The sequence below is a fragment of the Protobothrops mucrosquamatus genome, unplaced genomic scaffold, assembly GCF_001527695.2.
Source record: "Protobothrops mucrosquamatus isolate PMUCROS unplaced genomic scaffold, P.Mucros_1.0 scaffold6433, whole genome shotgun sequence".
Classification (NCBI taxonomy): Eukaryota; Metazoa; Chordata; class Lepidosauria; order Squamata; family Viperidae; genus Protobothrops; species Protobothrops mucrosquamatus.
The window spans coordinates 30,241-44,762 of record NW_015392257.1 but is presented as its reverse complement, the minus strand read 5'-3'; the positions used below and the strand labels follow the sequence as shown (position 1 = coordinate 44,762).

Below are 14,522 nucleotides of genomic sequence, written 5' to 3'. Positions count from 1 at the left end.
GTGCAGGGGATCCGGGGCGGCGGGGGGGGAGAGAAAAAGGGGGGTGGGGGCTACTTAGTCATGGGGGGGCGAGGAGTCCGAGCGGGGGCTGCCGGGAGTCGCGAGGCGGGACCCCCCCCTCTTTCTCCGCCTGCGGAAGAAGCCCTTGGTCCCTTCCAGTGCAACGCACGGGTAGTCCTCGACCTATGACCGCAATTGAACCCGGCATTTCTGTGGTTAAGTGAGACCTTCGCTAATTGAGTTTTCCCAGGAGACGCTTGGTGACCAAATGGGGGACCCTCCTCATCGCTGGGCCAGACCAAACCCCGTTTCCCCCCCCCTTCCTGGCCCGGAGGAGGGTCCCTGGTTGGCACCGAGACCTTTCTTGCCAATGCGGTTAAGTGAATCGCTGCCCTTGTTCAGTTAGTAACCCGGTCGTTAAGTGAATCGGGCTTCCCCCTTGACTCGGCTTGCCAGAAGGTCGCCAAAGGGGATCACGCGACCGTCATGAATACCAGTCAGTCATCAAGTGGCTGAAATTTGGATTACGTGGCCACAGGGATGCTGCGGCAGCGGTCGTGTGTGTAAAACCGGTCGTGTCACTTTTTCCAGTGCCATCGTAACTTCAAACTCTCTTAAGTGGAGGACTGCTGGAACGTTTGCCAGGAACTCCTCGGAAACTCCACCTGTCAGATTAAATTAGAAACGGATGGCTATCTCCGGGGAGACGTGGCTACAGGGCACAAGGTTGAAATGGTAATCTGCACGTTTCTGTCTTCCTGCCCAGCATTTCTGACGTCCCTTCCTCAATTTCAGCTCTACTGCCAGTGTCCGGCTTCCGTATCAAGATGGCTTCGTTTGGGGAAGTGACACCGTCCAGCTCCTCGGACTCCTCGCTGCTGCCGGACCTCCCCAAGGGGCCGTTGTGCGCCTACCGGAAGAAGGCGTCCTTCAAGTGGAAGGAGATGGCCCTCTTTGTGGAGGAGGAAGACCTGATCCGCTTCAAGGTGAGGCTCCGCAGGAATTGGGAAGGAAGCCTGGCCCATCTATCTGTATATAATAGGGTCATTTTTTAACGGAAGCTATTTGTTCCCTATTGTGTTCAATTTGGGTGTATCGGTTTCCTTCTATGTGTTCATATGTGGCCTCATTTTTGGACAGTCATCTGTCTGAAATGGCCTAGGGCTCTCCTGCTTGAGCAAAGAGAGGGCTGGACTAGAAGACCTCCGGGGTCCCTTCCAGCTCTATCCTGATTGTAATGATAGCTGGATTTTTATCTAGATTTTTTTAAAAGGAGACAAAAACTAATGTAAGAAAAAGAAAATAAGAAATCAAAGAGAAAGGTAAAAGTGCGAGAAAGAAAGAAATAGAAAAAGATACAAAGATACAAAAAGATATAAAGCCATAGTGATCCGTTAATAAAAGTTCTGAATTTAGGAATTTATGTGCAAGACCACCTCCATTGTTTGCTTGCTTTTTTGGGTGTTCCTGCTGAACTAAATTACTCCACATTATAGCAGGAAAGTATCCAGAGTTCCTCGTTGCAAGGATTCCAATCCAGCTTTATGCTTCAATTGTAGCATTTTCAGAAACAGGATATTTGTGACTCAGTTGAATTATGGAGCTCTTACTGTTCTTTAGTTGTTTGCTTGCAGACGTTCATTACTCGGCTCCATAATATCATTGGCACAAGTCAGGGTAGGTTTTGCTGCCTCTTTTCTTTTAGACGCTACACAAAATGTCTGCAAGGAAACCACTAAGCTCAGAGGGCGCCAAGAACGCTGCCTTCCCAGAAATGTTGGTGATGAGAAGATCTCCACCACCACCACCGCCGCCACAAATAAAAGGAAATACATGCCATATTTTGTTACCAAATACAAGGTTTTAAGAACCCGGAAGTTGCTGTGACATGAATTATTCCTTAGAGGAGCGTTTGAAGCTTCGTCACCCTTTTTTCTAGCGCTAAAGGCTCCAAACTAGCATGTGGAGACCGATCCTGCCTTTAGATTGACAGTCCCAAAGAGGAGGAGGGGGGGGAGAAAAATGCATTCTGGGCCTTTGGGTTCATATTTTCTTGCGTTATTTGCCAGAAATGCCTCAAGAATGTATGTCCTGCCGACCACAGGATGTTCGGAACTGACTTAAGCGTTCTGATTTTTTTGTTCGCGAAGCACGAAATATTCTCAGCTCTTGAAAACGAACCTCTCTTTGCTCGTGTTCCTGGGGAAGAGTTGTCTCTGGAGAAGTACCGGGAGCTGACCTTTCTGCGCTGCCGGAAGCTTTTCGAATACAATTTCCTAACTTTGGAGGAGATTATTGAAAAACCCTTGAAAGTGGTCATTCTGATCAGCTGCCTGGGCATGTTCGACTGGTCCCTGGGAGCCAAGTACGTGCTCAACTGCCAGGTAGGCACAGTTCTTCTCCCTGGAGCCGCACGGTCATCTATTTTTCTTTTTCTTTCTTCATTTTGTGGGTTCTTGCTGTTGAGAAACGTCTGGGTGGCTGTTCAGCTAGATGTTTTGTTTGATGCCAGTTATTAACTTTGTTGCTCAAGCCTGTGAAATTGCCAGTGCCAGGCTGCCAGGGCTAGAGCTTTCATTTAAATGCGAAGGGAGTAGACTGCCGAAACTGCCAATTCAGGGCCCACGTTCTGCTCTGAAAGCATTAGCAGCGCTTTCTACTTTAGGCTTAAGCAACGATACGGGCAGTCCTCGACTTACGACCACGGCTGAAGCCCAAAGTTTCTGCTGTTAAGTGAGACATTTGTGAAGTGAATTTCGTTCCCTTTTATGACATTTCTTGCCACCGTTGTTAAGTGAATCACCGCAGTTGATAAGTTAGTAACCCGGTTGTTAAGTGAATCTGGCTAACCCCCCCCCCCCCCCGTTGACACTGCTTGTCAGAAGGTCGCTAAAGGGGATCACGTGACTCCGGGACGCTGCGACCATCAAAAGCATGAAACAGTTGCCGAGCGTCTGAATGTGGATCACGTGATCCTGGGGATGCTGCAACGGTCGTAAGTGTGAACCGCGGCCATATGTCACTTTTTTTTTAGTGCCGTTCTAACTTTGAACGGTCACTAAATGAACTCTTGTACCTGTTGTAATTATTCTTTTGTGAGATGGATCCCTGCTGAGCTGAAAGAGAGAGGGAGGCCGTGGGCGAAAGCCTCCGGAGCGCTCAGGGCGGGGAGCAAAGGAAACCTCCCGGGTTTACCTCTAGGATCAGCAGAAGATCCCGGGCAGTCTCAGCCTCTGCAACTGTCAGATGGGTGGACTCCATCTCCCAGAATTCCCCAGCCAGCTGGAAGACAAAGGGGAGGGGAAGCACAGGGCAGGAGTGGGAGGGAGGAGCCAAGGGTGCCCGCCCACTGAATGTGGACCGGCTCCAGCTCCGGGGTCTGGGTTTTAGTCTAGCCAGAGATGCCTCCCCCTCAGGCTGGCCTGGCTCGGTTGATTCCTCCACGCACAAAGCAAAACGCAGTTTTCAGAATTTATTTTATTCCCTCCTCATGTTTCCTGTGAAAAGCTATTTTGTCCCAGTGTATTTCTCCTTTTTATTCACTTTATCTGTTTAATATAATCCTTCATAAAATTGTTGGAAAAAAACTTATCTTGCCTGGAAGAATGGTTTAGATTATTATTTTTTTTAACTTGAGCAGCAAATAGTGCAACATCTTTACATTTAAACTTTTCCGAACGTTGCACGATTCTTAACTGGCTTATTTTGAGTTCTCTGGCTTCGGTTAATGTCACAGGTGTTCAAGGACAGCATTGAGAGTTCTGGATCCAAAAGACACAGAAAATTTGTTCAACAAGTTGAAAGCATGGAGGTACGTCTTTTCTACTATTTGGAATTTGAATTTGTTGACATCACTTAATTAATTTCATAAATAATGATGATAGGAATCTTCTGTAAAATAGGAAAGCTCTCCCCTTTTCAAGTTTGACTGTGTTAATACTGTAGATTTTCTAGTTGCCGAGGAATCGCCAAAGGGCAGATAAGATGCTGGTTGCAACGGTGCAGTCCAGCTCCCCCCCCCCCCCCCCGCAGCAATGCACATAAAAAATCCTTGTCGTGGCCACCATTGTGACTTATTTGACACACACACACACACCCTGCGGACGCCCTACCAAGAATGGATCTGCTGGATGTGGGTAACTTCCTCTTGGCCCCGAGCCCCCAGGCTCAGCTCACAGCTCACCAGTGGAACTATGGCACAACAATGCTTCTGTGTGATTGTGTTCCCACTCTTAAGATCTCTTTTGTGTGTCTCTTGGCCACAGATATTTGGATGTTTTGCACTGACTGAAATCAGCCACGGCAGCAACACCAAGAACATTCGGACAGTTGCAAGATACGACCCAGACACACAGGTCAGATGATCAACAACCAGCAGCTTCTAATCCTCAGTCTTTAGTTTTATTAAAATAATATCATTGGATGGTGAAACTGTGTTTAAATGGACTCATGGGCTAGTGGGGTGTCTGTTTTTCACCAAAATCTGTTAAATGACATAACTGTGGCCTTCCAAGCAACTCAAATTGCTTTATTTAAATAACTTACATGACATCTCTATGCTGGAAGAATTTATATCTAGGCCTTGCTGGCTAGCAAGGCTACTTTTGATATTTCCTGTGGAATATTTCCTGTTTCTGTTTAAAAAGTCCTAGCACCAAATACAGGCAGTTCTTGACTTTGGGGCCACATTTGAACCCAAAACCTCTGTTGCTAAGCAATATATTTAAATGAATTTTGCCCCATTTTACCACCTTTCTTACTACAGTTGCTAAGTGAATCACTTCAGTTGTTAAGCTAGCAACCCGGTTGTTAAGTGAATCTGGTTTCCCCTTGACTTTGCTAGTCAGAAGGTCACAAAAGGGGATCACATGACCCCAGGACGTTGTGGCCATCATAAATGTGAGTCAGTTGCCAAGCACCTGGATTTTGATCGTGTGACCGCAGGGGGGGAGGGGCTGTGATAGTCACAAGTGTGAAAACAGGTCCTAAGTCACTTTTTTCAGTGCCATTGTAATAGTCACTAAATGAAATCTGTAAGTCGAGGACTGCCTGTAGAGCTGGGCAATTGGTTTCTTCCCTGCTCGGCGCTGAGTGTCTCCCCCTCCCCCCAACTGTGCAGGAGTTTATTCTTCATTCGCCTGACTTCGAAGCCGCCAAGTTCTGGGTTGGCAACATGGGGAAGACCGCCACGCACGCCGTGGTCTACGCCCAGCTCCACACGCCCGACGGCCAGTGCCAGGGGCTGCATTCCTTTGTGGTGCAGGTGAGAGACACAGCAGCAGCTCTGCTTTTCCTTCACACTGTGATCGATGCGCTCGGCGGGGCACAACGTCCCATTTTGCGGCATCCTGACAGATCCCAGGTGGGGAGGGAGGATTCCTTTGGTGCCTTCGGTCTGGGTGGCAGCCCTGCAATTTTCTTGGCAAGATTTTGGAAATGGCTTGCCGTTGCCGCCTTCTCCCGCGGGCTGAGTGTGGGCAGCCAGCCTAAAGCAGGACTAGAACTCGTGATCTCCCAGTTTCTAGCCTGGTGCCTTAACCACAACCCAAACTGGCATTCTTGATGCAGTCAGAACATGCGAAACCTGGCATGTTTTCATTGCTTGCTGTCTAAGCCGGCCTCAGTCACCACTGAAGCCGAGGAGAACCGGGATGGTGAGGTGTTGTTTTCTAGATCAGATGAAACCCAGGTGTGATGGGTTGTTCACATATAATTTTAGGTTTTTATGGCCACTCACTCATGCATGATTCTGGGCAACTCGGGTCCTCCCAGGCTCAAGTTCACCCCAGGCCGTGAAAGGGGACTGGAGGACGGACGTTCCTCTCATACTGTACAGTAGAACAGGAATGTCTTGTGACCCCGGTGGGAGTCCCCCTGGAGGGGGGGCGAGAGTCCCAGGCGGTGATGGCCCCGTGCCCCTCCCCAACTTCTTCGTCATTTCCTTGTTTCAGAACCCTGGAGAGCTCCTTCCCCTGAGCTTCACCCTCTTTGCCTGGCTGTGTAATGTAATTTCTCAATCATCCAGGTCACGTGCTTTTTCCAAAACTGAAAAAGCCTCTTGGATGAGAAGTAAAACCTGTTCAAAGAAAAAAAACCAAGAAAGTCCACTTTCCTTTTGGAAAAAGCACCTTTGAGATGATAACGACATCAGTGAAACGAACATCTTCAGCACCTTAATCTAAACAAAAAGGGTTCCCGTAAATGCATTTACTGATCTGGATGTGCCTCTGTGCTTACAGATTCGGGATCCGAAAACCTTGCTTCCCATGCCAGGTGTCATGGTTGGTGACATAGGAAGGAAACTTGGGCAGAATGGCTTAGATAACGGGTAAGTGCCCTCAGGAAGCCACCATTTCCACTCCGGGTGAGGGTTCAGGTGAGAAGCCGGGAGATGTGCTGTTCTGGCTGAGGGTTGCTTTGTGTGTACGCTGAGCCCCCCTTCAACCCTCTCTTGAAATCTGCCAGGTTTGCCATGTTCCACCAAGTGAGGGTCCCCAAAGAGAATTTGTTGAGCCGAACGGGCGATGTCACTGCTGAGGGGAAATACACAAGCGCCTTCAAGGTAGGAACTCTGCTTCATATCAGGAGCCTCTCTCTTTCCTCTCTCTCTGTTTTTTTTTTTTAATCCTGCCTTTATTAGTTTTTACAGACAGTTCAAGGTGTTGAACAGACCTCATACCCCTTCCTTCCTCCTCCTGTTTTCCCCACAACAATAACCCCGTGGGGTGGGCTGGATTGAGAGACGGGGACTGGCCCAAAGTCACGAAGGCCTGATGTAGGACTAGAACTCCCCCCCTCCTGGTCTCTAGCCCGGAGCCTTCCCCACTAGGCTACATTGGCTCTCTGAAGCTGGATTCCTTTCCCTCACCTGCTGGTTTGCCAGCAGAGTTGCTGTCGCACGGGAGGACCCGAGCTCCCTGCAGGGCTAAGCAGGGCGTGTCACCGCTTCCTTGGGGTGGGGCGGGTTGTGTCTCCTCAGGATCACAAGCAGCGCTTGGGGGCTTCGCTGGGCTCCTTGTCCGCCGGGAGAGTTATGATCATCGCCATGTGTGTGGCCAATCTGAAGCTGGCCGTGTCGATAGCCATTCGCTTCTCCGCCACCCGGCGCCAGTTTGGGCCGACCGAGGCTGAGGAGATTCCCGTCCTGGAATACCAGATGCAGGTGAGAGCAGCCCGGCCAGCGGGAGTTGCCTCAAGGTCAGGCCTGGTTCTTGGCAGGCGATGGCTCGCACCGGGCAGGGAGCCTCGCCGGGCTGTGATTCAGTTGAGAATTCTGGTCATAAGCCATTACAGTCATAGGTACTGAGGCGGCCGCTTGACCAGAAGGAATTTTCCGGCTTTTTTCATGGTTAAGTGAACGTGTCGGTCAATAAGCCAGCATCTTTCTTTGAACCCGAGGTGGTGTCTTCCTATCCTCCCGTCACTGGCCTGGGAGAACCTGGGGAAACGGGGCCGCCCCTGGACGGGGGGGAGCAGAAACGCAAATGGAATCCGTGGGGTTGTACGCTGCATGGGAGGGGAAGGCGCATTCCGCTTCATCTCAGAGTTTGTGAGGAAAACTGTGCTTGAAAGGAGGTGCCCCCCCTCACCCAGCTCACCTGCCCGTCTTTCAATTGCAGCAATGGCGCCTGCTCCCTTACCTGGCGGCCACCTACGCCTGGGACTTCTTCTCCCGCTCCCTCTTCCTCAGGTTCATGGAGTTCCACATAAGGCTGCTGATAAACGACAAGAGCGCCCAGCAGGTGGGGGAGTCTCCTTCCACAGCAGGTTTCGTGGCCCCCCTGAAAGATCCCCTTTCGATCTCTGGGCCCGGGGCAGGCTGGGTGGCTACGCCGGGGACCCCCAGAATATCACGGGCGGTGTGGATTTTTTTTTTTCATGGCGCAGACTTCATTGCATTTGCACGAAAAGGGTGGACGTTGCTTGGGGCAAAGTCCTTAAGGTCATCACAAGGACACGGAGGGTTCTCCCCTTCTGTGTGCCTTTTCCCAGGGAGGGGCTGCTGGAGGGACCCCCCTCCTCCTGCCGTGGTGGTGACCGCCATGTTGTTCTTCCTCCTCCTCCTTCCTCTCCCCCAAGGCTGAGCTGGGCCGTGAGATCCACGCCTTGTCCACCTCGGGGAAGCCCCTCTGCTCCTGGCTCGCCCAGCAAGCCATCCAGGAGTGCCGGGAGGCCTGCGGGGGACACGGCTACCTGGCCAGTAAGTGAGGAAGCTCTCCTAGGCCCCCAGTCGTCAAATGAATCTGGCTTCTTCCCCGCTGAATTTGCTTGTCAGAAGGTTGCAAAAGGGGATCACGTGACCCCCCAGGGGACCCTGCGGCCGTCATAAACCATGAGTCAGTTCCCCAGCGTCTGAATTTTGATCGCGTGACCAGGGGATGCCGCAACGGTCATAAGTGCAGAAAACGGTCATAAGTCCCTTTTTTCAGTGCCGTTGTAACTTTGAACGGTCACTAAATGCACTGTCGTAAGTCGGGGACTACCGGTACGTCACTTCCTCTCACAGCTGTTTGCACTCGACTGAGCTCCTCCCTTTTGTTACCGAGCTCTCTGGATGCTTGAAAATTGATATGCCGATAGAAGTGAGTTAGATAATTAAGGTTTGCCCCAGTTTCCCCATGGAAAGGCAAAGGGGGGGGGGATTTCCAGGGTACCCCCTCACTCACTTACCCCAAGGTTTTGCGAGCCTCATGCCTCCCCCGGCTGGAGGCCAGTGTTTAAAAATCACTCGACCTTGACAGAGGTAGATTTATTTATTTATTTTGTGATTTTCAATAAGGATTTTTGTAGCTTTGAAATAGATGACAATCCCTTCATAATGCTGGTGTCTTTTGTGTGCTATTTATCCCTGACCCCCAGTGAATCGTCTGGGCGATATTCGTAATGACAATGATCCAAACTGCACTTACGAAGGAGACAACAATGTTTTGTTACAGCAGACAAGCAACTACCTGCTGCGCTGGATGAGTGAGAGATCCCAAGGTTAGTGGGGGGGGGGCTGGAGGTTGCCATGCTCGGAGCCCAGAGAGGGGGGCAATGAAGGGATTCAGCAGATCCCCCCCCGTGCTACTGTGCATCTGCCTCCCCCACTCTAGTGCGCCAGGTAAATGGTCCCTTCAAATATCCCATGTCGGGCTTTGAAGGTGGCAGCCAGCACCCTGAATTGGATCCGGCAGCAAATATCCATAGCAACAGCATTTGACTTATATATTGCCCCATAATGCTTTACAGCCTTCTCTAAGCAGTTTACAGAGTCAGCCTATTGCCCCCAAAAATCTGGATCCTCGTTTTACCAGGACGGGATCGAACCCCTGGCAGTGGGCAGAGTCAGCCTGCAATACACCATTCTAACCACTGCATCCACCAGGGCTCAGCAGCCATTGCAGCTCTCACAAGAGAGGTGAAATGTGCAAATCCAGAGTCACACAAAACCATGCAGACTGCCGCATTTTGAACCAGTTGATACTTTACACAAGCAGAGCCCCATGTAGAGTGCATTGCAGGAGTCAAACTGCACTTACGAAGGAGACAACAATGTTTTGCGTATGAGTAACTATGAGCAGGGACTGTTGTTCTGAGAAAGGGTGTAACTCACCATAGACTGAGACATCTCTATCGAATAAATGGTTAGTTTTATTCTACTTAAATAGGCTCCTTCACCAATCTCCTTCACTTGACTTTAGAACATAATGCGTGGAGCATCTTGGATGCAGAGTGGACCCAATTTGCAAAATTTAGTTGTATTTTGGAAACGGTTCCCTCGCCGTGACAAAAAAGGGCACTTCTTCTAAAAGCAGATATTTTTAGGAAAAGTCCTGATAGGAGTTGCGACCGGAGGTCCAGGAAAACAGTTTGATGGGTGGCGAAGGCAGGGGAGAGCACCCGACCTCCACAGGGCCTCGGAGCAACAGAGGCAATAACTCTTCGTGCCTTTTGGCTGGAGGTTTGGATCTAATGTCGCTGGCACTTCATTTACAGGTCACCCTGTTTCGTCACCCCTGGGATCAGTTGATTTTTTAAACGATTACGATGATATTCTCTGTCAGAAATTTGTGGTTCCATATGGCCAAGACCTCATGGACTCTTCAGGTATTTCTCTTTTCCCGCTGCCCTTCTGGGATCTCCTTTCGGGATCGGGGAATGTTCCGGAGAACTGCCTGCTCCTAGTTCCTTGGGCCTGTGGGCGCTCACCAGCTGCTTGTGGCTCGAACCGGCCTGTGTTGTGTGGCCCTCCTGAGCAAGGTGGCCAGTGGGCGGAGGAGGTGCAGGGCAGAAGAGACAGCAGGGCCTCCGGGGGGTGGTAGAGGGGAGTTATCAGGAGGGTGGCTTGAAAAGCTGCAATCTTGGTGCCTTGTGAACTTTCTGATGTCAGTGAAAATGGATTCATCCCTGTAAGATTTGTTGGTCACGGTGCCCATTTATCCCTTTTCTTCTTTATGAACTGCATGCAAGAGAAAAAAAAATCTGCCTGGCAGGTGCTCTTGAATTCTAGCAATGCTTATAAAGCATCCAGTGGCCTTCATTACATATATGGCTGCTCGCTGTCCCATTCATCACGTTGAATTGCCCGAATGAGTGTCTAAAACAACTGCCTTTTTTCCTTCCTCCAGCGTCCTTGGGGGCCTACAAGTGGCTGGTTTGTTACTTGCTCCGAGAAAGCATCCAGAAACTGAGGAAGCAGGAAGACAGCGGCTGTGCTGATTTTGAGGCAAAGAACAACAGCCAGGTAACTTCCGGTTCTAATTTCAGAGAGTTCTGCCTTTTCCTTCAAGCGATAGTAGCAGCCTCCACTCACTTTAATTCCACAGACACCCTGTGTGGGATAAGCATCAATTCATCTGGAAGGCAGAATGTGTTATATTTGTAGCTCTGCTTTTAAATTGTCATCCTGAAGTATGCTTTCCCTTTTCCCCCACAGGTGTATTACTGTCGTTCATTAGCTATAGCTTTTATTGAACACACAGTTTTAGAAAAGTACCACAAACACGTGCACAGTCCCGACACGCCAGTGAATCTTCAGCCGGTACTAAAGCTTATTTGTTCACTCTACGGACTCTGGTCCTTAAATAAGCACACGGCAACACTCTACCAAGGTGAGGCTGGCTTTATGTCTTCTTGGGAGCTCTATGACCCATAAATGCCTCTTATCAAACACTTGCAATTCACCTTATCTGCTAACCCACTCAGAAATTAACAGTGCCCAAATTATACCATTTAATAATAAGGGTGAAATACATTACATGCCTACAATTTCAGCCTCTTATGTTTTTGCATTTTAGTTTTTAGTCATGCCTCTTTTTCTAAAGGATGAAGTATTTCTCTTGAATAACTTAGAGTAAACTTTAAACCTTCCATTCTGTTACTTAACTTATTTCTAAGTTGTCGCAAGTAGAATCGGGGCCAGACTGAGCTCTAAAGAAAACTGGGAAATTAACTTGCTGCTTGCATGCCTGGCTTGGTTGCTGCTGAACGTTCTAGATTTCCTTGTAAAGAGACGCTGCTCCTTCATAGGCTTGGGACACACACACCTCAAGGCAGGCTATTAAGCAGCGCTTTGGATTCAGGACCCCCCCTCCCCTAAGGTGTAGGCAGGGCCAGGCGGAGGCTGTGGAAAGAGGGGCAGGTGTCTCTTGGATCTGCCTGTCCAGGCCTCCACCCTCCGAGGCACAATTTGCGAATCCCCAGTGGGATATTGTTAAAGAGTCACCCTTCTCCGTGCACAGGTGACGGTCCTGCCCTCAGCCCAGGAAAACCAGCTCCTTCCTCCCTCCCTTCCTTCCTTCCTTCCTTCCTTCCTTCCTTCCTTCCTTTCTTCCTTCCTTCCTTCCTTCCCTCCTTCCCAGTGAGATGTGGGGATCTTTCCCAGTCGTGCAATTTCCATATCCTGAAGTCAGGCAGGTCTCGAATGCAAAGCACTGGAGCATTAATCCTCAGTACAGCACCTTCGGTTTATTTCAGGAATTATTTCTGCATATCGTGTATCCAACAGGAACTTAAAGTGTGCTTCAGTATGAATGAACTGTTTCATTCTGAATGTGTTATTGCTCTAAATACGTTTCAGGTGGCTACATTTCAGGTGAAAATGTCGGTAAATGGATACAGGATTCAATTCTGGAACTTTGTTCAAAGGTATGTGCCAGTAGGGACTACTGAAATCTTGAAAGTTTGGCGATCCCGTCAGATTTTAGTGGACATTTAAGTGCACGGTGTTAACTTCACCATCCATGATGTAAGAGAAGACCCAAGAAGCTCTTCATATCCTGAACCTCTCTGTGTTTAGCTTCAGTGCAGGACCGCAAGCTTTCCACACCCTTTGTGACCTGCCTGCCCTTCCCAGCAAGTCACAGTCAGCTCAGGTCTCTTTACTGAGGGGGAAATTTGGATTCAGAGAAACAAGAGGGATCACTTCCCATCTGCCTCCCCTGAGCTACATTTTCCAATTTCAGCTTCCTTGGTCCAGTTTAGAGAGATTCTTTGGAGCTGTTTGCAATCCCTGTTGGGTGTTATTACCCTTGTGTCATTCATGAAAATGTGTTAGTCAAGTTCTCTGAAACAAAGCAAGTATGGACACGGCTTAAAAACCGAGGCTGGATAGGCCTTTGCCTGATCAATTAGGCTGGTCTTCTACAGTTGTTGTTGCCATGGCCAGTTTCTCTCCTCTTCCCTCTCTCCCTCTCCCTCTCTCCTAGCTGAAGGATGAATCGGTGGCTCTGGTGGACGTCATTGCCCCCCCTGATTTTGTCCTCGGCTCCCCAATTGCCAAGGCCGATGGAGAGGTAAGCAGGGCTCGCCCCTCCTTGGGGGTCTGTCTTCTAGCCCGTCTTCTTGCTTTCTGAATTGCATCACACAATGTCAGAATTGCATCCCAATCTCTGATACCAACTACTTTTTCCTTCCATTAAAACCTATTGCTTTGACCGAAACCTTTCTTGTTTTTTGTTATGTTTTTCCAGCTATATAAAAATCTATGGAGTGCAGTTCTTCAGAGCCCAAAGATCCTGGAAAGACCCTCCTGGTGGTCAGAATTTTGTAACAACAAACCTGTCGTTGGCAAGTTGAGGTCCAGAATGTAAACAGGAAAGCCCATCAAGAGCTGCTAGTGAACCTTCATCACTGGAGGGAAAGGATCATGTTAACGGAAATGAAAGAAGACACCGAGCTTAGGAGAAACAACCGAGCAGGGCCTCCCCGTGGAAGTTTCCCTGAACCGGCTTCTTGTCTGCCTTCAAAATGATGGAATATTCCTTCTCTGCCAGTTCAGCATTCCTTCTCGAACAATAATCTGTTAAAATAGCTTTCTGTCCATAAATTAATGACAATGTTGAAAGCCATCAGCTTTTTTCTTAGATGTCCCTTTAAATATTTGCCTTTGGTCCACAAGATTAATATCATTTTATTCTTCATAATTGTCATTATTTTGCATCTTATATTAGTGTTCTGTCTCACCCCCGAAGGCAATAAAATAAGCAGCAGCCCAATCTTGTAGCAAACAGGAAAGGCATATTTCAGTTCCTCTGAACTGTCAATTGTGGAAGGCTTTTTTCCTTTTTTTTTAATTCTCCGCATGCTTTTCTTTTTAAGAAGTTTTAGGATAACCAACGCTGGAGAGAAAATCCTGAATGTCTCTCTGATTTTCTAGCTGCTAGGTGCCTGGAAGGCTCTGCTAGGGAAGAACAGACTGTCTCCAGAGGAAGGGGACTATGACACCCTGGCAATAGACTTTGCAGGTCCCCACTCTCCCTCTCCTTCCTTCCTTCCTTCCTTCCTTCCTTCCTTCCTTCCCTCCCAGTGAAATGTGGAAATCTTTCCCAGTCGTGCAAGTCCATCCAACACCCTTTTTATTACTGGTCAAAAGTGTCCAGTGAGAGACCCCAGGCACAATCGCCTCCAATTTTTTTTGCCAGTCTGCTTTTGAGACCAGGTTCTTCTTCTTAGCTGTGACTCAGATCAGAAAAACTCTACTTTGAATCAGGAAAGGCAGCCATTTCAGTTCTTAAGCATTATCGACTCACAGGGTTGGAATCTAATCCTGAAGAAGTGGCTGAGGAAATCTGTTTGCTCAGCTGGGATCTATTATGGGCCAACTGCTGCATTCTTAGACTCTGAGGATTCTTAGACTTAGACTCTGCATCCTTAAACTTAGATTCTGGCTCCCACTACCTATAAGGGAAATCTTGTAATCCGTGTCTGGTTGATTCAGTTTTCCATGGCTATGTATGTCTGTACAGTAATAAAAAGATACTACGATGTTTGTTCAGTATGTCCATTCAAATTCACAGCAGCTTACAAGCAAAAAATAAAATTGTCTGGTACCACATGAACACCCACAGTAAGACTGAAAATAAAAAGCATCTGCAACAAAAACATAACAATACTCATGGTAAGATAGAGTTCTAGGGGAACCCCCAACCATTCCACACATTTGCCGCTCTGTTCTGCATGTTGATTTGAGGAAGACATGCAAAGAACTGGGCATCCAATGTTTCTTTCATTGATCTTCAGTTCCTTCTGTGCTTTTGGGT

The 14,522-nt window shown here is 48.6% G+C and overlaps 1 protein-coding gene across 1 annotated transcript; it reads left to right on the top strand.

Moving 5' to 3' along the window:
* Positions 1–601: 601 nt before the first annotated feature.
* Positions 602–14,254, top strand: ACOX3 (acyl-CoA oxidase 3, pristanoyl). The gene is made up of 17 exons (XM_015829573.1): positions 602–986; positions 2,151–2,384; positions 3,737–3,811; positions 4,266–4,355; positions 5,120–5,263; positions 6,240–6,328; positions 6,466–6,562; positions 6,980–7,162; positions 7,620–7,742; positions 8,080–8,200; positions 8,860–8,982; positions 9,979–10,089; positions 10,611–10,726; positions 10,919–11,093; positions 12,062–12,129; positions 12,690–12,776; positions 12,954–14,254. The coding sequence occupies exons 1-17, from the start codon at positions 828–830 to the stop codon at positions 13,071–13,073; spliced, it is 2,115 nt and encodes a 704-aa protein (XP_015685059.1). The 5' UTR covers positions 602–827; the 3' UTR covers positions 13,074–14,254.
* Positions 14,255–14,522: the final 268 nt, after the last annotated feature.

Coding starts and splice junctions, on each gene's coding strand:
- ACOX3 (XM_015829573.1), top strand. CDS start 828: ATGGCTTCGTTTGGGGAAGTGACACCGTCCAGCTCCTCGGACTCCTCG. Junction 7,163..7,619: donor TCCTGGAATACCAGATGCAG/GTGAGAGCAGCC, acceptor TTTCAATTGCAG/CAATGGCGCCTGCTCCCTTA. Junction 8,983..9,978: donor GATGAGTGAGAGATCCCAAG/GTTAGTGGGGGG, acceptor CTTCATTTACAG/GTCACCCTGTTTCGTCACCC.